We start from the raw sequence: 24,928 nt of genomic DNA on the forward strand, positions 1-24,928 counted from the left end.
AAAATACTATCAAATCTCATCCATCATTATATAGAAAAGAATATTACATCACGACCAAGTAGTGTTTATCCCAAGAATGCAAGCTTTGTTTAACATCTGAAAATATGATGAGTAATTTACCCTATTAATAGAATAAAAGTAAATACCAAATGATCCTTTCAATAGATGCAGAAAATGCATGTGACAGTATAGTATACCCATTCATCATAAAGACTCTCAGCAAGCCAAAAGCAGAAGACAACTTCCAAACCCTAAGGAAAGGCACCTGTGAAAAACTACAACTTACATCATAGTAAATGGTGAACTACTGAATTCTTTCCCTCTGAGATTAGGAGCAAGGCAAGTGTGTATGCTTTTACTACAGTTCGTCAACATTTTATTGTTCAAATAAGGGTCCTGGGATTGGAAAGGAAGAAGTAAAGCTGTCTTTATTTGCAGAGAACATAATTGTATGTTTAGAAAATCGTAAGAAATCTCAAACATTCTAGAACTAAAAAGTGAATTTAGCTAGATTACAGAATACACAAGTTGGTATACAAAAATCAGTTTTATTTCTCTATACCAGTAATTAACATTTAGAAAATGAAATGTAAAAACAATTCATTATGATAACAACAAAGTTTAGTAATAAATGTAATGAAAAATGTGCAGTACTTGTATGCTGAAAAGTACAAAACTTTGCTGAGGGAAATTAAAGAAGACCTAAATAAATAGAGAGGTATTCTGTGCTCATGGTTTGGAAGAATAAACATTATTTAGATAATTTGGGGCAGATTTACATTTTTAGAGTCGGTAGAGTTCCAATCAGCATTGTAACAGGCTCGTTTGAAGAAATTGGTAGGTTGATTCTAAAATTTATTGCCCAAAACAGTTTAAAGAAGGTTTGAGAATGTTACCTGCTATCAAAACTTACTATAAAGCTGCAGTAATCAAGACAATCTGGTACTGGTATATGGATACACTTTTAGATTGGTGGAACAGAATAGAGTTCAGAAATAGATCCACACTTGTATGGTAAATTGTTTTGTGGCAAAGGCACCAGGATAAATCATCGAGGAAAAGGTAGTTTTTTAAACAGATTGTGCTGGATCAAATAGATATTTATATGGAGAATAATGAACCTTGATCTGATCTTACGCTGTACACAGAAATCAGCTAGCAATGGACCATTGCCCTAAGTATGAGTTAAAAGTATAAAACTTCTAGAAGAAAACAAAACCTATGTGACATTGTATTGGGCAAAGATTTCTTAAACAGGACACAAAAAGCACAAACCATAGGAGAAAACAAATGACAAATTTCATCAAAATTCAAAACTTTTTCTCTTCAAAAGACACAGTATAGAAAATGAAAAGGCAAGCCGTAGACTAGGAGAAAATACAAAACATATCTGACAAAAGGGCTTGTTTCCAGAATATATACACAATTGAGTTTTAAACTCAATAATGAGAACAACTACACAATAAAAATGGGTAAATGATTTCAACAGACACTTCACAAAAGAAAGTATATGAATAAGCCCAGTATCAGAATAAGCCCAGTATCAGTAGTCATCAGGGTAATGTATATTAAAATCCCAGTAAGTTACCACTTTATACTCAATAGAATTGATAAAATTAAAATTACTAATAATGCCAAGTATCAGTGAAGATGTAGAATATTAGGAGCTCTCATACATTGCTGGTGGGAGTGTAATATTGTATAGTCACTTAGAAAAACAGTTTGGCCCTTTTTTAGGAGGTTAAATGTACATTTAACATATGACCCAGCAATTCTCTTCTAGGTATTTACCTAAGTGAACTGAAAACGTATATCCACAAACAAACTTGTATATGAATGTTCACAGTAGCCTTATTCATTATAGCCTAGGAATAACCCATTTATCCATTTGCTACTGACTATAAATAAATAACTGTATATCCATATTATGGTATACTGTTCAGCAATACAAAAGGACGAACTTTTGATGAACAACAACATGTATGAATTTCAAAAACATTATGATAAGTGAAATAAGTCAAATACAAAAGCCTACTACTCTATGATTCCACTTATATCAAATTATAGAAAGGCAAAACATTAGTGGTTGCCTGGGATGCAGAGTCTGGGCAGGAAATTGTCTATAAAGAGGCAGGAAGGAACTTTTTGAGATGATGGGAATATTTTGATTGTAGTGGTAGTCACATGACTGTATACAATTCATCAGAGTTCATCAACCTGTATACTTAAAATGGTTCAGTTTTATTGCACCTCAGTAAAGCTGTTGGAAAGAAAGAAGCCATATTGGTAGGGAATGTTTGTCTGCTTTTATTTATATATACTTTCAAACTTTTCAAATGGGTTTCTTGAGACTGCTACAATTTGTATTAAATAGGTTGCACCTGGGGGGAGAAAGCTTGCTAAAGCGGACAAAGTTATGAGGTGATGGGGCTACCATGTTAGTGTTCAGGGAAGGCTTTTCTGTTGAAGGAACATTTGAACAGACACAGATGAAGTGAATTCAATTAAGTCAAAGAAGGTCTCTTCACATGTGCCCTTCACATTTCTTACAGAATTTATATCTAGGTGTTTTGTAGTTTCTGCTGTTACAAATAAAATCTTTTTCTTATCTTGTTGCATTGGCTAATAATCCTTAAATTAATTTTTGTTTTCATCTTTGTCTTGTATTTCCTATTTGTTAATTTCTTGAGGAAAGTAACTATACAGATTTTATACGTTGTTAACCTACAGTCTTCCTTCTGTGCTGTGTTTCCAGTGTGTGCTCAATTAATGGATTTTAGTGGTTTTTACTTAGACTAAGCAGATCATTGCTGTATTTGTTAATCTTTGTTTCTCCTAGCTCAGTATAGCACCAAGTTGTAAGTAGAATCTTAAAAAGACCTGAGGGGGAAAACTAAAGATGCAAGTGCAATTTTATGTAACATAATTTTAATTTTACTGTCAAACAAAGCGAGTATAGGATGCACATGAGACTGTTTGCTGGCAACTTTAAAGGCACCCATGGTAGATGAAAGGTGGGAGAAGTGAGAAAAGATATTCTTAAATTTCACTAACAGATTAAAAGAGAATGTCTGGAAGCAGTTGATTGGTCAGGTATAGATTAGGAATGGCCATCTTGGCAAGATTTATGGTTTTATTTGAATAGAAGGGGCTTTTTTATATTTCATGCCTGTCTTCACTTAGTCTACTTTAGGTAAGTGAGGTATCTGAAAACAGATTTGAGGGCTCAGCATCATCTGTCAAAATGGAAACAGTAGCTCATGTTCATGCCTTACCAGTAGATGGCAGCAATGTGCATTGTTTAAATATTCTTGCTCCTTTTTTTTTTTAATTAAGTAGTGAATAAATACTGTATATCTTTCTTTTAGTGAAGACCAAGGCAGATATGATACCCTCATTTTCTTTAAACACATAAAAGTCATATTAGTGTTGTGTAATGTCAGTTTATATGAAATAATCTTAGAAATTCAACTGATATAGCTTACCTAAAAAGTGTTAACTTTTTATAGCTTTTGTTGTAACTATTTCTTAATTGAAATTTGTATTCTCCACAGTATCATTACTATTTTAGATACAGTTTTCTGCCTCATAGGTTTTTCTAAGAGACCAAGCTGTCATAAAATGTTTTAGAACTAACCAACATTTTACTAAACAAAACGTGACTGTTTAATCACATGACTGTGGAGGCTTTTTGTTTGTTTGTTTGAAGAACAGTTATGAATTTTTCTCTTTCATGAACAAGCTAAAAATTAATGGTGACTTTTATAAGAAGAAAGTATTTTAATCCTTGGTAGTTAGGTCCACCCAGTTATCTTCACACAGAATTGCTGGCCTCCAGGAAGTGACCTACCTATAGCATATGAGGGTTCTTACCCCTTTTCTGCCCTTGTCCAGGAAGGCTAGTGGGATGAGAGCTGTGTAGAACTGACCCTCAGCTTTAGGAAAGATTGGGGGCAGGTGACAAAAGTCTGTGACTTGAGGAGTCACACAGCAGATAAATCATTTTGGTTTCTTTTCTTCTCTTTATTTCTTTTTTTTTTTTTCTTCCAGAAATCTGTCGATTTAGGAGAGAGGTTTGGAACTGTTTTAGAAAATAATATTTATTCAGTGCTGAGGTTTCTCCCAATTTTTCTCACAATGTGTGCTGCTTAATTCTTAAAAACTCCAAAGTTCTTGTAAAAGGAAGAATTCAGAATAGAGTTTTATCTTATAAAAACACGATTTATCAAGATCACTTAACATATATCTTACATGTTTTGGAATTCTTACAGATCACAGAAAACCTTTTTTTTTTTTTTAATTTTTACCTAATACACCCTAAAACAACACAGTCTGCCAGACCACAGTACATCCGTAATTTAGATCAGCAGATGTTGCTACACATGCTTCTTTTTAAGACCAAGAAGCAGCAGAAGAGAAAATAAAACAAAAAGTTCAAAACAGAAGAGAAACATGAAACAGTACAGAGATGAGGGAGTTGGGAAGCCAAGGGCAATTGGTGAAATTAGCAAAGAGAGGGGATGTGGTGATCTGGACTCTGTGTTTTTTGTATACAGCTTTTAAACGCTTTGTAAGTCATATACTCATCCTATTAATCAAGGTTTGATAACTTTCTACTAAATTTTTTCTCCATTAAAATGGTATTTCAATTAAGCTGAGGCAAGAAGGACTTAATATTCATTATAGTGTTTAATCATTTCACATTTCATATGAGAATTGGCTAAGATGTGCTGTGCCATGGCAGAGTTCGTTGCTTTGTCTCAGAGTCTGCTAATGTTTTCATTTTGGTTTTAACTCTAGCTGATCCCACAGTTAAGGACTTAATCGGAGGCTTCACTGCACTTCATTACGCAGCCATGCATGGCCGGGCTCGGATTGCACGCCTGATGTTAGAATCTGAATACAGGAGCGACATTATTAATGCAAAAAGCAATGATGGCTGGACTCCCCTTCATGTGGCTGCTCACTATGGTAGGGATTCATTTGTCCGACTCCTACTGGAGTTCAAGGCTGAGGTCGACCCGCTCAGTGATAAAGGTACAACGCCGCTTCAGCTCGCCATTATCCGAGAGAGGTCAAGCTGTGTGAAAATCCTCCTGGACCACAATGCCAACATTGACATTCAGAATGGTTTCCTGTTGCGATACGCTGTGATCAAAAGCAATCACTCTTATTGCCGAATGTTCCTTCAGAGAGGAGCAGACACAAACTTGGGTCGCTTAGAAGATGGACAAACTCCTTTACATTTGTCTGCCCTTAGGGATGACGTGCTTTGTGCACGGATGTTATATAATTATGGAGCGGACACGAACACAAGGAACTATGAAGGACAGACCCCACTGGCTGTTTCAATAAGCATTTCTGGAAGTAGTCGACCGTGTTTGGATTTCTTACAAGAAGTCACAAGTATGTAATTTAATTATTTCTATTATTACATTTTTTAAAAAATTTTGCATCTTCTGAGTAGCTTAAGGTATTTTTACAACTTAAAATGACCAGACATTAATGATTCTTATTAGCCCTGCTCATTCCATTCATCTGAAATGAAAAGAAAGCTCTATATCACAGGATTTCATTAAAAATTCAGTTGTGTTACTAAAAGTAAATGGGGGTAGATAGGGTGTTAGAACACCCTCGATGTTAGATGTTAAGATTGATGCTAGAACAAGGCAGTTCCTACTGGTCATAAACATAGTCTTTCCAGGCTTTCCTGGACTTGAGATTGAGGAATTAGGAGAATTTTGGATCTTAGCATCCATAGCTATGGAAGTGTCCTAGAATTTGTGCTTTATTGCTAAGCTGTTGCTCATGTTTTATTGTTGCTTTTCTTCTTCTTTACAATGTGAACACACGTGAAATGGAACAACAGTGTTATTTATCAGACATCTTAGTAATGCAGGTTAAGGATGATAGAAATCAGAAAGTGTTGTAAAGAAAAATTTGCTCCCAGTGGAAAATTTGGTGCCACTGTCTCTGGCCCACACAGGACTATATAACTGACCTGTTTTTGTGTGGGCACTTTTTTTTAAAGCCAGGAAAAGTGTCTGACCCATTGTGTGTAGTGGTGCATGTGTTCGTGTTGTTTTTCGGATAGAGGTATTAGTTTGTGTGGAGTAGCCACCCTCTCCTGTCCGACTTCCTTGTAACCAGTCGAGTATGTGTCTCAGAGCTTAACATCACACATGAAGCCATAGTCTATAAACAAAACATTTGTCTGCCACACTTTTTAATGAATTCCCCTTCCTCACCTAAGTTTTATGTTTCATTCATTGTTATGGAAGAAGAAACACATTCTGGGTACCAGGTACTGGAGGATGAGTTTACTTGACCTGCTTATAAATAATCCACTGCCCCCCTGAGAGCTGAATTTGGGAGTAGAAAACTTATGAAGAAATGAAGTGTAATTTGTATTTTGTTTATTCATAAGAAGGGAAGGATGAAATTATTACCACTAAGTATATTCAGACTCAAGCATAAAAAGAAATCACACTCAGAGTCTAACTCATGCTGTCCAATAGAACTTTCTGTGATGATGGAAATGGTCTCTGTGCTGTCGACTGTGGTAGCCACTGCCCCATGTGGCTGTTGAACACTTATTATGTGGCAAGTGCCACATAGGAACTGAATTTTTAATTTTATTTAATTGTATTAATTTAAATTTAAACATCCACAAGTGCCTAGTGGCTGTCGACTTGTACAGCACAGATAGGCCTGCCTTGGGAGAGGTGTTTTGGGCTATCTGGTAGGTGGTCTCTTGCCGAAAGCTTTTGAGGCACACTGATGTACCCAGAGACAGGAGATGTTGTGTGTGCTGATTCCTCCCCAGCTGACCCTTCAGATCCAGGCCACATTTTAGGAAAAGACTACAGCAAAAATTCAAATGCTGATTCTCTCAGCAAATGTTCTAGCAGTTTTCATTTATATAGACCAGTAGGGGTGTTGGTGTAGTGAAAGATAAGATTACTCTTGAACTTGAGGTTAGAATTCTGTCGTGGTATGTAGCCTATAAAGTATATCTTATTCTTAATAAATTCTGAATGTATTTTTGTTGTTGCTGCTATTGTTGTTGTTTTAACTTTAACACTAGAGGCTCATGGTTAAATTACCTTGTCTGTCTTCAGGAAGGCATGTTACACACATAAATGCCGCAGCCTGTTTGTTAAATACTTTGCTCAGTGGTTAATGGTGTAGACTAGGGCTAGACTACGTTAGACCAGCCGTGACTCTACCACACATTAGCTGTTACTTTGGGTGGGTTAGCTAACTGCTCTGTGCCTCAGTGTCCTCATCTTAAAATTGGGGTAATTATATCTGTCTTACAGGCTTGTTGTGAGGATTGAATGAGTTAATATTCATAAAGCACTTAAAATAGTACCTGGCACATTTTAAGTGCTATATATATGTTTTTTTTAAAAAATAAAATAATTAATTAAGTGAGGATAGATGAACAGCAAGAGCTGGCTTGCTACCTACAGAGTGAATCCCTTAGATTCTTATTCTACCATAGCCTCTATTTTCAACTCTATAAACTGTTGTGTAGTCTGCATCTGGAGACAGGCAGCCAGGGGGATGGGTGGAGCTGCCCCTTCATCCCCCAGCCCTTGGAACTGCTCAGTTCCACCATGGAGTGCTGCTGGAGAGCAAGAATGTTGAGTTAAAAAGAGATTCCCACGTACCTTTAAAATTAGGGCAGATAGAAAAATCGACGGGACTGCCTCTTTGTGTTTGAGTTCTCCACTGCACCTAGAGCAGAGCCATACACCTAGTAGGTCCTCAGTAAGTGTGGGTTGGCTGATTGGCTGCATCTGTAAGGATGGTGGCTGAGCAAACTTGGGATGCTTTTCAGAAGTGAAGGACCATCTGTCCTTGGAAGGCTGCAGTTACCCTCTGTCTTCAGGTGATGCAACATAATTCATTACTTCTTGACTTTGCTGTCAGTGGTGTTTCCTGCCAAAAGCAAATTAAGTGTTTCTGCTTCACCTGTGCATTATTTATTAGATTTTCTTTTCCTAGTGAATAATTATGTGCTAGAAGGACCAACTGTAGCTGATGCCCTCTGGAGCTCTGTACTGGCTCTCTTGGAAACCAGAGTGAGGACTTCCCTGGTGGCGTAGTGGTTAAGGATCTACCTGCCAACACAGGGGACATGGGTTCAAGCCCTGGTCTACGAAGATCCCACATGCCGCGGAGCAGCTAAGCCTGCGCGCCGCAACTACTGAGCCTGCACTCTAGAGTCCTCAAGCCACAGCTACTGAGCCCATTGCCACAACTACTGAAGCCCACACACCTAGAGCCCGTGCTCCATAACAAGAGAAGCCACCGCAATGAGAAGCCTGTGCGCTGCAACAAAGAGTAGCCCCCCGCTCGCCGCAACTAGAGAAAGCCCGCGTGCAGCAATGAAGACCGAATGCAACCAAAAATAAATAAATAAATAAATAAATTTTTAAAAAAGAAAAGAAAACCAGAGTGAAAGATGGTTAGGTGGTTCAGGGAGCCATCAAGTCAAATCCCTGAGCTCCTTTCAGTCTTTACTGCTGCTGAGAGCTACCGCTCTCTAGGCCCCAAGTCCTTGGCCTCAAATCTGAAAACTCAGACTCCTGAGGTGTAAGGACAGCAGAAATGCCACTTGGTGGTCTTTATTCAGGGCCATTTTACTAGAGAGCAAGTTATTTAAATTGGAAGAACTCAAGACAGTCATAATCCTAGAATCTAAAAGCTACTGTGGCTTTTTAGGAAAATTGCCATAAAAGCTCTGATACACACTCGATAAAAACAGAGCAGGTCAAGTGGCTTAGTTATAAGGTAGTATCTGTGGGTGCCTTGTTGGTCACAGTAGAGGGAGAAGCCACAAAGAGGTGTTGTTATTCTACAGACAGACTTCCAGAAACCTCTGCCTTCTAGAATGGCTGGAACTCAATGTGATCACCTCCAGAAAGCCAGTCAACTGAAGGAGCAGCTTTTTTGTGCCCTGGAACAGTAAATACAGCTAAGAAGAGCCAAAGATCCTACCTGGAGAATGAAGATCACCTTGCTGAGGGAAAGATGTTTCCTGCTTAGATAAGCCAGTTTTTGGTCTTTTAGTTCTTTTACTAGAAAAAAAAAAAAGAGTGGAGCAAATAAACTAAAGGGACAACAACAGAGAGAGCAATGAAAATGTGACCGATGACAGGTAGAAATGGTGGTGATGACAGACAGCAGCAGACGTTCTGATGGAGGTCCATTGATGGAGGATGATGGAGATCTGTTGATGGAGGTCTGTTGGAGACACTCATTCTGAGGGTCATGCAAATGCATGCAGTTAATTAAAGTAGAATAATTTGTATGTAGCGTTTGCACAGACACCATTTGGAGCTAAGAGGATCATGGAAACTCTGGCATATAGGAATGGGCAAAAATTCTCTAGCTGAAGATAAAGAGCAGAGATTGTAGGAATGTTTGTCCAATTCAAAAGAAAAAATTAACATTTATGCACAAGAAAGGGCGAGCACAAGAAACTGTTGTTAAAAGAGGTGCAACGTTAAAACTTCAAGAAAGACTATTTCATAAGTAAAGCTTACCCTGAGAAATGGTTAAATGATAATAGAACTCTCCTTGAGCAATGGGATTGTAATCTAGTGCTCTTTTCCCCTTATCATCTCCCTGCCCTACAATGTAAACTTTCCGAGTCAAGGAGTTACTCAGAATATGAAAGTTTTTTAAGAAAGAGAGATTTCATGAGAAAGCAGTTTTGCTCTCTCCCCTGTTTCATGCCCTGCCCCCCACCCCCAAATACCCACACCTTGGTGAGCTAGGAGGACTGCAGTGGCTGGAGTCAGAGAAACGTTTATTCTCCAGGTGGGGTAAGACTCTGGTGAAGTCTCTTCCCTTGCAGAACAGACTTTGTTATGAAGTTTCTGAGTGTATGTCAGATAGTTATTCTCACCCTCCCCCTGGCAGAGCCATGAGGGGGTCTTTATTGTCTCTTCATGTGAGAACCTGATGGGGTTCCTAAAAGGAAAGCTCAGAACATCGGGGGTTTCCTAAGACTGTGGCTCTCCCTCTCAGGCTGGTCCATGCACGGCTCTTGGCAGTTTGTCAAAATGACCATTTAAGTGTTCCTACCAGTTTGTGGCTCCAGTAGCTACTGCTGCAGGTGCACAGATTTCAGCTGTGACTCTAGATCTGATTCTCTCTCCAGATTTTATGGTGGAGGTTTGCCCTGTGACATCAGTTTACCGATGGGTCCTAGATAAGTCATTAATTTCAGTTTGTTCAGCTTTTTCTTCTTGTAAGGACTGGAGTGAGGACTTCAAGTTCTTTATATGTTGGAGCTGAAACCAGAAGTCTATTCATTATTTTTATCATTTTTACTTAAAGTGTGAAAATCATCCTATCCATGGTCCCTTGGGCTGAGTAGAGTTTTGCCCACTTGTATTCAGAGGCACGTGTCTCCCTTATAGCGTCCTGAAGGTTTCTCAGCTGTGCCTGTGTCATGGGTGCATTGAATCAGCTGAGTCTGGTGGTGGAGAGAGCAGCTAATGGGCTCTTGACCCAGTGTCTGACTTACCTAATAAACTTGGGCAAGCTGCTTAGCCTCCACCTGCCTTATGGGTCTGTTTCCTTCTCTGAAAAATGGGGGAATTAGACCATAGTCCGTGGAGTCCCTCCTTTTAAAAATTCTTGCCAATAAACACTCTTAAAGGGGATGATATCCTGCTGCTTGTGGTTTTATTTTATTTTGTTTCTGGATTCATGTAGAACAGTGTGGACTCTTGGGGGTCCTCGAGACAGTTTTAGGTGCCCATGAGGCCAAAACTAATTTCATAACAATACTAAGATATTATTTGCCTTTTCTTTTTTTTTTTTTATTGGAGTAAAATTGCTTTACAATGTTGTGTTAGTTTCTGCTGTACAATGAAGTGAATCAGCTATATGTATACCTATATCCCCTTCCTCTTGGACCTCCCTTCTCCCCCACCACCCCGCCATCTAGGTCATCACAGAGCACAGAGCTGAGCTCCCTGTGCCATACAGCAGGTTCCCATGAGCTATCTGTTTTACACATAGTAGTGTATTTATGTCAAACCTAGTCTCCCAATTCTTCCCACCCTCGCCTTCCCCCCCGTGCCCACATGTCCGTTCACTACGTCTGTGTCTCTGCACTGACTTTTGCACTGATGGTGTAAGAGCTGTGGTGGGTAAAATGGCAGGTACCTCAGCATTAATCAAGGCAGTAGTCCCAGAGGGTACTAGTAGTTGTGTTCTTCATCACAAGGCAATCTCAGTAAAGAGTGTTCCAGTTCCATTTAGGAATCTCTTTGATTTAATTTTATTAAATCTTATCCCTTTCAGTATGTACCTTTTAATTATTCTGTGGGATGGAAATTGAAAGTATTCTTACTGTGTAATGAAGTGCTGTGATTGAATTGAGGAAAAGTACATCTGTGATTTGTTTGAGCTGAACCAGCAGCATTTTTGGTGGAATACCATTTTTACCTGAAGGATGGACGGACAGCCAAACTATAGCTGTTTAGGCTTTGGTATTTGGTAGACATTTTCTTGAAAATGAATAAAGTGCATTTGTCACCTTAAGGAAAACAACCGACAGTATTTATGGGGAGTCATAAAATTTGAGCTTTCAAGTGAAAATTAGAATTTTGAAAAACTTGTATTTTTGTATTTGCCACTGGGACATTGACAATTTCCCAACATGTAAAGACATTTTTGAGATTAGTAGAGATAATAACAAAAGTAATTTTTTTGTGTGTGTGTGTGATACGCGGGCCTCTCACTGTTGTGACCTCTCCCGTTGCGGAGCACAGGCTCCGGACGCACAGGCTCAGCGGCCATGGCTCACAGGCCCAGCCGCTCCGTGGCATGTGGGATCTTCCCAGACCGGGGCACGAACCCATGTCCCCTGCATCGGCAGGCGGACTCTCAACCACTGTGCCACCAGGGAAGCCCCAAAAGTAATTTTTTGATATCATGTAATAAATTGGGTCAACATATGGAAGATCTGCATAATAACCCAGGTAACCAGTATTTTCCAAATGACTAATGCATGATGTTACAAAATCATGCATGGGTAAAAGATCCGTTCAGAGGGCAAAACAGACCAATGGATTTTAATGTGAAAGAGTATAAAGAAGTTCATTGTTGTGGTTTCAGAGTCCATATTGCATCTAACCTTTAAAAAAACACCTCTTGTTGAGTTTTGGTGAAGTATCAAAGAAGATCCATGATTATCTAAAAAGGCCATGAAAATGGCCTTCCTTTTCCAACTACCTATGTGAGTCTGGATTTTCTTCATCTACTTCAATCATAACAGCATATTACAACAGATGGTACGCAGAAGCAGATCTGTAAATCCAGCAGTCTTCTCTGAAGCCAGACCTAAGAGATATTTGCAGAGATGTAAAACAGTGCCACTCTTCTCATGAAATCTTTGTTTTGAAAAGCAGCTTTTTTTCCCATAAAAACTTATTTCAACTGATAATAAATTTATTACTAGTATTTTAAGTGAATCAATAAGTTTTTTTAAAATTTCTGACATTTATTTTCTAGATATGATGAATATAGATGGGTATAACACACATAAACAAAAATTCTTTGAGGTCCTATAATTTTAAGAGTGCAAGTCAGTTTAGAAGACTAGTACCCTGGATTCTAGATCCCAGTTTCAGAGATTCACCGTGCACAGCACCATATCAGAGGTGCCAAGGAGTCCTTGAGTAAGTTAACCACTTAACTGTTTACTAAACACCTTTTTTTTTTCTTTTTTACATAGCATGGCAGGCTCTCGTATAAATTACTCTTAAGGCAGAGAATATGCCAGTTGGGTTTGTGTTTAATATCTAGAGGAGTCTAAGGTAATGCACTGATCTGTGTTTCTAGTAGATGCTGTTCAAATACTTGAAGCAGCTGCTCATTATGCTTCAGTGGTAGGTAAAAGGTAGTGCTGGGTTGTATCAATATTTCAATTTGTATGTTTTAAGGAATTAAAGGAGTTAATAATAGGAATTAATTATTTAAATTAAATTTTAAATAATTTTAATGTATTTAATAAATAATTTTTAAATATATTATTTAAATAAAAACTTTTTAAATAAGTAAATTGACCAAAAGGAATTTGAAAAATAAAGGGCTCATACTTCTAAGAGAAAAAGATTAGGTAAATGGGAATGAGTTGGATAAACTGTTTTGCAGAGACTTAATCCATCAAGTACTTAAGATTGTTACTTTCTAGAACATCAGTTACGGGCATTTAAAAATACTATTTTATAAACACTACAGTAACCTGAAATCACGGGCATTTAAAAATACTATTTTAGGGCTTCCCTGGTGACGCAGTGGTTGAGAGTCCGCCTGCCAATGCAGGGGACACGGGTTCGTGCCCCGGTCCGGGAGGATCCCACATGCCGCGGAGCGGCTGGGCCTGTGAGCCATGGCCGCTGAGCCTGCGCCTCTGGAGCCGGTGCTCTGCAACGGGAGAGGCCACAACAGTGAGAGGCCCGCGTAACGCCAAAAAGATAATAATAAAAAAAATAAAATAAAGGAACAAGTCTTTATAAAAAAAAATACTATTTTATAAACACTATGGTAACCTGAAATATGTCTTTATTTAAATTTTAGTCATAGTCAAGTAGTATGTTTTAGCTGCAAAGTTTTAAACTTTAAAAAAAGTAAGAATATAAATCATGACTTTAATTTTAAGAAAGTGAAATTTAGGCTGTGGCTTTCTCAGCTAAGTCCAGCACAGCAACAGGTAGGTATGTAAGCAGATGACCCCATACAACCCCTCAGCATCAGGTGCCCTTACTCCTCCTGTGTTCCTTTCAAATGCTTCTTTAATCAATTTCTTTGACTTTTTTTTTCTTTTTTTTTTTCAGTATGACTTACCAAAATAGTGTTACTTAGTATAACTCTTTGAGGAAATAATTTGTGTAACACATTTTAACTAAGGTTATTTTTGATTATTGATTTTTCTTCTCATTGGGGATTTTGCTACACATCTACATTGTAGTCTTATTAGGTTATTTAGTCCCAATTATTAAAATCACTTTTAGAAATAAATAAATAGTACACAGTTTTAAGTCAAATTACACCACATTTTAAGGTTCTTTGATATGGAAAGTATTACCTTATTCTGTACTATTTCTGTCATATTTGTATTACTTTCTATTTTTTATGTAGGCTTCTAGGGATTTCTGTTATTTGTTAGGAAGCAATATATGCTTTTGTTTGGCTTAGTGCAAATGAGAAAAATAGGTCAAAGCTCGTGTGCCTGTGAAGAAAAATGTAACAAGTGGACAAATGTCATCAAGGCTGACATTGTGTACTTTTGGATTCTATCTAAGAGTTAAATCAGAATAGCCTTTTATTTTACAATAACATGATTTTTATTTTGAGGTGAGCTCGCAACTACCTTTGTCCTGTAAAATAAGATTTAACACATTTCATACTAAGTCCCTGTGAAGGGAATTCAGAGGCAAAAGCAAAGGAATAAAATGTGTTTATGGTAGGATCTTAAAATGGGAAACTGAAATAAAACAAAGAGGTATTGGGAGACCATTCCAGATGTTGACCTAAGATGGAGAGTGCTAAATAAATAAGTTTAGCCTATTATAAATGCAGTGGTGGTCATGTCAAAAGGAGGTGCTTTAGGATATTTAATTTTCAAAATTATGCTGCTGCCCTGGTTTTGTAATTATACTAGACCAGACCCTTCAAAAGCTGATTTCCTATTTTATACCAGCCCAATTATTACTAATGATGGGCTTCTTTACCAAATGGAAAGACTAATAACCCTTTGAAGTATTATGTAATCCCATTGTAGTTCATTAGTATGAATAATAGTTTGTAGTGTTTCTGCATCCCCCATAGTGTTTATAATTCCTTAAATTATACTCTTTTTGTGAGATGTCCCCCAAGGTCTCCCCTGTCATCCCACGGACAAGGCAGTTGCTATTTAACAGGACAGGAGTAATTTTCTAAGACGCCTGGTAAGCAGCGTGCACATGTGTTGGTTTTTTGCTTTTGTTCCCTTTATTCTCTTTCTCTGCCTTCTTTTCCTCTGCCACCACCTCCTTCTTTCTCTTGCCCCTTTAATCTCTGGGACAGTGCATTTTTAAGTACATAGTAGGTGCTCAGTAAATACTTTTGAGTGATATGTTGACAACAAAATAAATAGGCACATCTCAGAGATACTGCAGGTTCTGTTCCAGACCACTGCAATAAAGTGACTATTGCAATAAAGCAAGTCATTCAAATTGTTTGGTTTCCCAGCGCATGGAAAAGTTATGTTTAGACTATATTGTAGTATATCAAGTGTGCAATAGCATTATGTCTAAAAAAACAATGTGTGTACCTTAATTTAAAAAATACTTTATTGCTAGAAAATGCTAATCATCATCTGAGCCTTTTAGCCTAGTAGTAACTTCAAGAAAAGGATCACTGATCACAGATCACCATAATAATATAATAATAATGGCAATGTTTGAAATATTGCAAGAACTACCAAAATGTGACACAGAGACATGAAGTGAGCAAATGCTGCTGGAAAAATGGCACTGATAGACTTTCTCAATTCAGGGTTGCCACAGACCTTCAATTTGTAAAAAATGCAGTATCTGCGAAACACAATAAAACGAGGTATGCCTGTACTTCTTTTTCAGTCATAATCTTCTATTCCTAAAATGATATTCCTGAAAAAATGGGTCCTTAAATAGTCTTAGAAATAACAGTCATTAGAATTAGTCTTTATTACTCTTTATTATGTAGCCCGCTTTTCACTCAGTGCCGCTACCTGGCAAGGTGAGGGAATATCTGTATATTTGTGGAGCAGTAGTATAACGACACACCTCACTTCATCACTGCACAGCTTTTTTATACAAAGTTCTCACATCTCTGCCAACTCCAGGTCATGTAGTGATTTCCAGAATATGATTTCCATCAATTTGCTCAGGACTGTTTCCCAGGACTAGATTACGAGTTGTTCTTTTACTGTTAAGTTGTCAGCTAGTTTTCTTACAGTCTTAACACCAGGAAGCTTCATCTTCCAAAAAGGAGCCCTCTACGTTTCTGAGAAGGGGAAGTAAAACATATCCTTACAAGTGTTTAAAATTACTATTTTAACATTTATTTACCAGATACTCTATAGCTCTTACTATATGCCTGGGTACTATTGTAAGCACTTTATACCAAAACTAATTCTTTTTATGCTTGTAAGGCCTATTATGTAGGTGGTGTTATCCTTAGTTCATAGATGCAGAAACCAAGGCAGGAGGCTAAGTAGCTCACCCAAGAGCTACTGGGGCCAGCGGTTGATGCTGGCTGGAGAGTTGATGCTTTTAACCACTCTGGCCTTTACCATTCAAGGTCTTTCTGCAGACAGGAATTATACATGGTCAGGAAATCTTCAAAAGATCACATTCTCCCCAAACATTAAAAGACTGCCACAACACACTGCTTAAGAAGAAGAAAATTCTGTAGCAAATTGAGTAAAACTTTCTGATATTTAGGCATAGAAAGTGCATTTTTCCCTGGGAAAGGCTAATGCACCAATAGCTTCTGAGGGTGGTAGTATTTCTGTAGCTTCCTCCTTTGAATTTATTAAACCATTAAAAGTCTCCCCTTTCCTCCAGCTTCTAGTAACATTTTTAAAACTTTCCCTTAAGCCCTGACCAACAGCCTCATCAAAGCTTTTCCCTCCTGCCTGGTCCCAATGACAAAGCCATCTATTTTAGATTTTTTTTTTTTAATGGCAACCCCCTACTTCCACATCCCAGAATCTCACTTGGTTATCTAATGCTGCAAATTTTAGTGGCTTAAAATAATAATAGATGATTATTTTACTTCTCTACTCCAAGCAGTGTCATCTGGAGCCACTTGACTGGGGCCTTTCCACTGTCAAAAGGGCTCACTCTGATGGCTGGCTAGTTGTGCGGGCACTTGGCTGGGAGCTCAGCCTGGATGTTGGGCATTGACCTCAGTTCCTTTTTGTAGACTGTTGAGACTTCTTCATGGCGTGGTGATAGCTGTGTGCCAAGAGTGAATGTCCCAAGAGCCAGGTGAAAGCTATGATCTATGAGTTCCACCATAGTCATGAGCCCACGCAGTTTCAAGGAGAGGGAACCTAGATACCATCTCTTAATGATGGGGTATCCAGTCACATTGTAAAAGAAAGAGCATGAGGCATAGGAGGTACTGTGGTCGTTTTTGGAGAGTATAATCTGCCACAAAACGAGACCATCAGAAGATCCCCTATTTGGAACCTATTGTTTCCATCTTTTCTATCTTAGCTAAGCAAATTCCAATAATACAGGTTTTCCACATTGTTAGATGATATGTTTTCATTTAAGTACACATGTATATTTATATATGTCAGTTCTATGTCATCTGTTTTTTGCCTGAATACATTGTGGTTATTCTTTTCATTAATATTGTACTTGAAAAGGACCTGCCATCTATTAGGAAAATCAAATTCTTTAAAAAAAGAAGATTCAAATCTGATACATATTCTGGTTTGCATTTGCAGATCAAATACTATAAGCATTTGTTGAAAAATGACAGTGATAATTTATTCTCTTCCTAAAGGTAGCCCATGAATGGTGATGAAAAATAATTCAAAACAGGTTAGAAAACGATTTGCCGTTGACATGGGTGTGTTTTGCAATGAGCTGTTTTATACTTTAAGGACAAGCCTATTAAGTGTTCATTTGTTCAACTAGTATTTGTTGAGTATTGTGTCAGGCATTGGACTTTTGCATTGGCAACCAGAAATCGTCTTACCCTCATGGAACATGTGAGGAAGATGGACATTAATGGGTAATCACCAAGTAAATGTAAAATCATAGCCTTGTTAAGTACTGTAGAGAAAAGGAGCTCGGAGAGAATCTGATGGGGAACCTGACCTCATCTCTCTTTCAGCAGTGCCCTTTTAGTAGAGATCTGGACGATGAGGGGGACACACCTCACCAAGAGACTCATGAGTGAGTGTTACAGCCTCACAGGGATCCTTATGCAGACATCCACGGATACACGTGCCCCTAGCTTACAGCCATTTTTAGGAAAGCAGTAGCTTCAGCTGTGATTCTGTTAAGAGACCATGTATTAAGTACCTCTTGGAAAGCACATGTTCATACAGGTCTTACAGAGCAGAGGTCTAAGTTTTAAGGACCCTTTTTTGTTTATAAAGAATTACTTAATTTTGAATAATGGTGATCCCTGTAAACGAGTACAATTCAAGTAAGTACTAAGTACAGCAGTAGTACTCCATGTATGGCCTGGGGACCCCTGGAGTTAGCCAGACTCTTTCAGGATATCGAGGTCAGAGCAATTTTCATAATAATACTAAGACATTATTTGTCTTTTCCACATTCCTTCTTTTATGAGAGTAAGTGGACTTCCCCAGAGACTGGATGATGTGGTTTCATCACAACAGATTGAGTGTAGGAGCATATATGAGAGTTCAGCCATCATCTGTTAAGCCAGACCTTTAAAAGATTTGCAGAAATGTGAAAGAATGCCATTCTTCTCATTTATTTTTGAAAATATTGTTACCTTCATAACAATGGTATTTATGTTAACTAACATATAATAGGGTTTATCTTTGTTATTTTTAAATGAATTAATAAGTATTTCTGAAATTTCTGTTTTAACCTCTAATATGGTAAAGTGTTTTGGGGTTTTTTTAAATTATTTATTTATTATTTATTTATGGCTGCGTTGGGTCCTCACTGCTGCGCGCGGGCCCCCTCCAGTTGCAGCGAGCGGGGGCCACTCTCCACTGCGGTGCGCGGGCCTCTTGTTGCGGTGCCCCCGCCCCATTGCGGAGCCGGGCTCCAGGTGCGTGGGCCCAGCAGTCATGGCCCACAGGCTCTAGAGCGCAGGCTCAGCAGTTGTGGCTCGCAGGCTCAGCAGCCCTGGCGCACGGACTTAGCCACTCCGCGGCACGTGGGATCCTCCTGGACCAGGGATCGAACCTGTGTCCCTTGCATTGGCAGGCGGATTCCCATCCACTGGGCCACCAGGGAAGTCCCTGTAAAGAGGTTTTGAGGCCAAGAAGTTTGAGAATCGCTGAAGTATAGCATCCTGCTTGACTTTGAGCATGTTACTTAGAGATGCAAGCAGTCTGTAAAATGGGGATGATGATCAAAGTACTTCCCTCGTAAAAGGATTAAACGAGTTAGTATATATCGGGAGCTTATAAGACTACATGGCACAGAGTACACATTCAACATATGTTAGCTTGTATTATTATTACCATTTAATATGAAAGTAGAATTTATGTGAATCCAAACACTTCTGAGGCTCTGTGGCAAAGAATTTTTGCTTGTGTTTGTGGTCATCTATATTGATTTGGTAAAACAGAATATTCAAAAGTGAAAGGAATTGCATTTTGTAATTTTTCTTTTGAGTTGGGTTATAGCAGAGGTTTTTATTGGCAGATGGTCAGGGTGGCATGTTTGAAGAGATGGAGATTCAGAATAGCTTGGGGTGCTTTTTCTGCCCCCGCTGCCCTCCCAGTCCATGCCCTCCCCACAGCCAAGTTCTGCTGTGTCCAGAATCACGGTGAACACCAGGGCAGATGTCATTTGGGAGAGCTCCCCAGGATTGTGTTCTGTGCCCTGGACAGTGAGCTGACAGGAGGAGCCATGTTAGAAAGCATCTCTTTTAGTTCCCTCACTTTTCAGGTGGAGAAACTGAGGCCCAGAAGAGTGATTTGCCTCACACTGGTTCACCCAGCATATTAGAGGCCTACCTGGGACAAGAACTGACATTCCAGTTTGTACTGGTAGGCATACCAGGCTTAGAGTCAGAAGATCTGGTTTTAGCCTCTGTCTAAAAAGCTTTAATTGGTCGTCTGACATTGAGCAATTGACTAAAATCCCTGATCTTTAGTGTCCCTATTTGTAAAATGGAGGTGAAAATATCGACCATCCCAGGGATGTGAAAAGGATCAAATGAGACACCATATGAAGGTACCCAGGACATGTCCTCCTAGCTAGAGTCTCTCTGATCCTTTGAATATAAAGTCCACAGAGAGACACTTCCCAGTGAAATAAACTATTCTTTTCAGAACCTTAAAGCCCACCTTAAATGTTGTGCTTTGCAGCTTTGTAACATTTTCTTTTTTCTGTCTTTATAGGACAGCCCAGAAACTTGCAGGACCTGTGCCGAATTAAAATTCGACAATGTATAGGCCTTCAAAACCTAAAGCTACTTGATGAACTACCAATTGCCAAGGTCATGAAAGACTACTTAAAACACAAATTTGATGATATCTGATATACACAGAACTGTGAGCAAGATAGGAATTATATTCCAGATACTTAAAAGGCTTTTTGCCTTGCACAAAGTATATCCTATGCAATTTCTGATTTGCTGTGAAATCAGAAAGCAGGTATACACTTTTAGGTTTTTTTTGTTTGTTTGTTTGGTTTTCATTGTAGGGGAGGGATGTTTTTATATATATAAACACACACACACACACACACCCCCCACATGCTTGAAGGTCTTAATTTGGTTTCTTGGTCCAAGTTTACGAGGTTCAAGCTTTCTATACAATATTGCATTTAAAACAATTGTTTTTCCAAAATGACACAAGCAGGTTAGGAGTGGAGAATTTACCCTTTCCAAATGTATGGTTTCATTGACGTGCACAATATTATAAACCAGCAGAGCACTTGTTACAGTTTGGAGGCACAGTTTTACCCAGGGCATCCTGGGTTCTACTGGAAAATGCCCTAAGAAAATTTTAAAGTAACGCTGTCACCTCAGTCATTTTTCATGAGTACAAATTGGCTGTTTCAAACTGTTCTTTTCCTAATTAATGTAGCTTTGGATGACATAAATCCATTACCTCTGCTTTCCTGTTGGTGTGCTCTTGTTTTTAACTTATTTTTTTTTTTTAACAACTGAAGTACACTACCCAGAGACGTTGCGTCTCAACTTCTGTCTCTAGTTGAATTGTGCTTTTAAAAAAACTAATGGGAAAGAAAATAGCTTTATAAAGCCCGTGTATTCTGTTTTTAAAACAGTGCCTCCAGTGCAGTACTCTTTCTGGTGTATTTTATGCATTATTTCACTTGATGTTCCTCATTCCACAGCTGGCTTGGACATGCCTGTGAGAACAGGAACCACCACTAATTTTAATTGCAGAACCATAGTATGTCAGTTGCAATTTCCATTTTAGCAACTTCCATTTTAAGCTTTGTCTTTTACTTCACTTTAAGCTGAAAATTTCATGTCCTGGTGGTAGAGTATTCCCTAAAAATAGCCCAAAATATTGTTAAACCATTTGGCTTTAATGGTTAAATAATTTGGGGTGGTTTCATGGTGTTTTTTTCTTCCCAGTTGAAATAAAATTTCTAAAGGGTAAAATTTCTAATGGGTGCACATTTGTAAATCTGGTTAATTCCTAATATGCTAATTAAGCATTTCCTATCTATTTTAAAGTTATGCACAGTGACGCTCTTCAGAACAGTTATTTTCTGCGTTGATTGGCATATGTTTTAGTGTAAACATAAATATGATAAAGTGTCAATAACAATGGTTCTAGAGGCATTAGGGATCTATGGTGATGCCCTTGGAAATGAGTTCTGTGCTTGATTTGTCATCATGTTAGTTTCAGAAGAAACTTTAAAAATATCCCAGTATTGTTCTTAGTGCTTTAGGAAATTTCAGAATAGTTACACACCAGTAATAAATTCATTATCAGAAGTTTACAAGATGAAGGGCTTCTCTTGTCTGAATTTGTAGTTTTAAGTCATTAAGTATAAAGCTATTTCACCTACCTGAAAAGTATAACTAAGCAGAATTAGGAGTCTACTCTGGCTTTACCCTTTTCAGAGCCAGCAGTGTTATTTCCTCAAGCACAGAGTTTATTCTCTTGGATGCAGAGTAGCTGTGGCATCAGATGTCTGATCTGCTGGGCCTAGGCTGGGTACAGGTTTCTGAGGAATGGGCAGCTTCGGGAAGAGGTTGCTGTGGGGGATCACAGATGGGCTACGTAGCCTCTTCTACAGGGAACCACTAAGAGTGTGGCCAGTTTTGTAACCATCCCAAAACTATAACTGGAACATGATGGATAGAAATGGGTGGTCTTTTTTTTTTTTTTTTTCATAAAAATATCTCCAAAAAGTTATCTTCTGAGAGAGAGGCCTTTATGAAGCTAGGAGCTGAGCTGTGTTCCCATTCTGGAAACCAATAGCCAGGTCAGAGCTAAGACACATTTGCAGCATCAGGGACCTGGCATGGCCAGAAATGAATTGTGTTACTTTTCCCTGAAACCCTGGGCCCAGGGAGACGAGGAGATGGGAGGGCTTGTGGGGTCCTGCACTCTGAGCAGTGATGTTAATGTTACATTTGCACAGGACTTATTTCCTCATGTGTCTATTAATTTATTCAGTTAGTTCAAAATGATTTTCTTTCCCCAGCCAGTCAAAGGTTTCCAAACTAAGTTAGCCACTGAGTTTGAGTCAGGGAATTCCAAGTAAAAAGGTCAGATGAAGGTAAATTCTTTGTTCTGTATTGCTGCTGCGACTTCAGAAAAAAGTTATGAATGCTCTTCCTGGAATCAAAATTTCTATTTAATGAAGAAGTGTATAATTCCATTATTTATTGTTTGAGGTTTCATTTTTCTGGAAGTTTAAAAAGAATGTTTTTTTTGTTGTTGTTAATAGAATCCCAATCACGTATCATATTTAACAATAACTAAAATGTCTCCAAGTTGGTAACTGGTGGAATATAGGGATGAACGTGCTGGTCTGCACTTGAATTTGATTGGCAGAGAAGCTTTCTGTAGTGACATAATGAGAACACATATTTTCAGAAAATCAACTGATTGGTTTTTCCAGAATCTTGACTGAAATGTTCAGAATAGTATCAAATTTGTCACTGATCCTTCTATGTTTCTTTTGAAATTTATTATTTAAGCCTATTACTAAACCTATTTAGAAATATATTTGGCAAGTACACCAAAGAAACCAGCTCATAAAAGATGATGATCATTAATGAACTGCAAACCTCATCTTTTAAAAACAGATTTTTTGTGTGTGTAAATATTTGTTTATAAATGTACAGCAGAGTAAGTTTTTTAGATTATTTAATTCCCATATTTCTAAACTATTTACCACAGAATAATCCATGCTTGTTAGTTTGGAGGACTTGACTATTTTGTTTTTTTAATTCATTATCAGTCATGCTTGGAACAGCATTTCCGCTAGAGAATTCAGTGTTCTGGCAGTAGCAAGAGTACACATCTGGAGCGTGAGGGAGTCTAGCTTGATTTGTCAGATACACACCCTATGAGATGAGAATGTGTAGTTTAATTACCAGAGTGGACCATACAAAAACTGAGATTCTAACTTTCTTGCAGAATTGCTCATCAGCCCAGAATGTGATTGGGATGAGGCCCTTTGCCCACAAATTTAGCTTTCATGTAACTCCTAGTGTGTTATATCATAATGTATTTTGTTCTTCCTTTGTAATGTAAGTTTTGCTTTGGGTCGATTTGAATTAAAAAAAACAACTTAAATCTGGTTTAAAACATATTGGAATTGTGTTTTATTTCTAGTCTACCTTAACTTTTTAATACTTCCAGCTATTTGGTCAAAAGAAACAGAACTCTCTCTTTCATTCCTCAGCATTTTAGATAATTGGGAATTGTATAAGAATGTGATACAGAAAACAGCACCATTTTGGATCAGATAAGGAAGCCCCCCTCCCTTTTTTAAGGTATTCTGCAAACACCTGCCAACAAAAGACTATCTATCCCATTCTTGAGTGTGTTGATCCAGCACTGAGCCTTTTGGGGCCGTATTCACCTCTCCCTCACCTTGACTGAGGACAGAGTTTGGACCACAGCATCTCTAAGAACAGAACAGTATATTCAGTTAAACAATGAATTTGAGGTAGTTTATTAGCTTACAAGAGATAGAAGGAAAATAACTTTGATTTCATATTTCCTCTGTATATAAGCACAGCTTGATTTAGGAGAGACCTCAGACTAATGTGAATGATGCTGTGCTAAGAAGAAGGGAGGACAGATGACTTAGCACCCCGTGCAGAAACGCAGTGTTTTGCTACCATAACCTTGTTACAGACTTGTCCAGGGTTTGGCACAAATGAAAGCCGAGAATGGGACATTTGAAACTGTTCCTAATGATCAGCAGGGGAGTTCAGATGTGAAAAAGAGCTGTGTTACTTGGAAATCTTGAGGTCATTCCTTTTCCAATATGATGTAAGTAGTGTATTGTTTTTTCAGCTGAAAGACAACTTACAAAAATGGCTTTCTAGCTATTGATAAAACAGATTATCTACTTGATAAAAAAATATTTCCACATCCCATGTAGTTGGGTTTCAAAGGTAAAAGAAAGTGGATTTTTGTATCATCTTTGTATTTATGTAACAATGTAGCTTTGTGTTCTCTTAACACGTCTGACAAACTTTGATGTTAGCATTTATATTAGCTTAATACCAATAAAGATTTTAAATATCCACTGCCAGATACTGTTATTTAGATTGATGTAGACTCCTAAGATACAAAGGCAAATTTGTCTTTATTTTATCATTAGTTATTCTGTCATTACCTATAAGGTCTCTTAAGTCTTAGATGAAAAGCGAAGGGTCAGCCAGCATATGGCTCTACTGAAGCCCATGACTCTTCTCGTATGCTGCTGATAAATAGTGTTCAAAATCTTGTACTACATTTCTCTAAGATCATGGTACATTTTCTAGATACTTCTTTATCTTCCAGAAAAACTCTTGATTCCTGAGTGACAGTTAACATGCTCAATCCCATGTGAAAAAAGACTGAGGTGCTTTGCGCAAGGTCCTATGAGAGATCATCATTGTGTGAATAAAACCTGGCAATAGCGCTGTTGCTGCAGAGCATGGTCTCTTGTCCTGCAGGGGAGTGTCTTCCACCAAGTGTTGCTCTTTCCAT

General features: G+C 38.2%; 1 protein-coding gene across 1 annotated transcript in view; it reads left to right on the forward strand.

The window, feature by feature from the left end:
- ASB7 (ankyrin repeat and SOCS box containing 7) overlaps nucleotides 1-23,516 on the forward strand; it is a 56,528-nt gene extending 33,012 nt beyond the window's left edge. The window contains exons 5-6 of the mRNA XM_060096919.1: nucleotides 4,801-5,406; nucleotides 20,129-23,516. Of these exons, the coding sequence (XP_059952902.1) occupies nucleotides 4,801-5,406; nucleotides 20,129-20,268 (746 nt within the window). The 3' untranslated portion in view covers nucleotides 20,269-23,516. The remainder of the gene's footprint in view (nucleotides 1-4,800; nucleotides 5,407-20,128) is intronic.
- The last annotated feature ends 1,412 nt before the right edge of the window (nucleotides 23,517-24,928 follow it).

The sequence above is a fragment of the Mesoplodon densirostris genome, chromosome 4, assembly GCF_025265405.1.
Source record: "Mesoplodon densirostris isolate mMesDen1 chromosome 4, mMesDen1 primary haplotype, whole genome shotgun sequence".
NCBI lineage: Eukaryota > Metazoa > Chordata > Mammalia > Artiodactyla > Ziphiidae > Mesoplodon > Mesoplodon densirostris.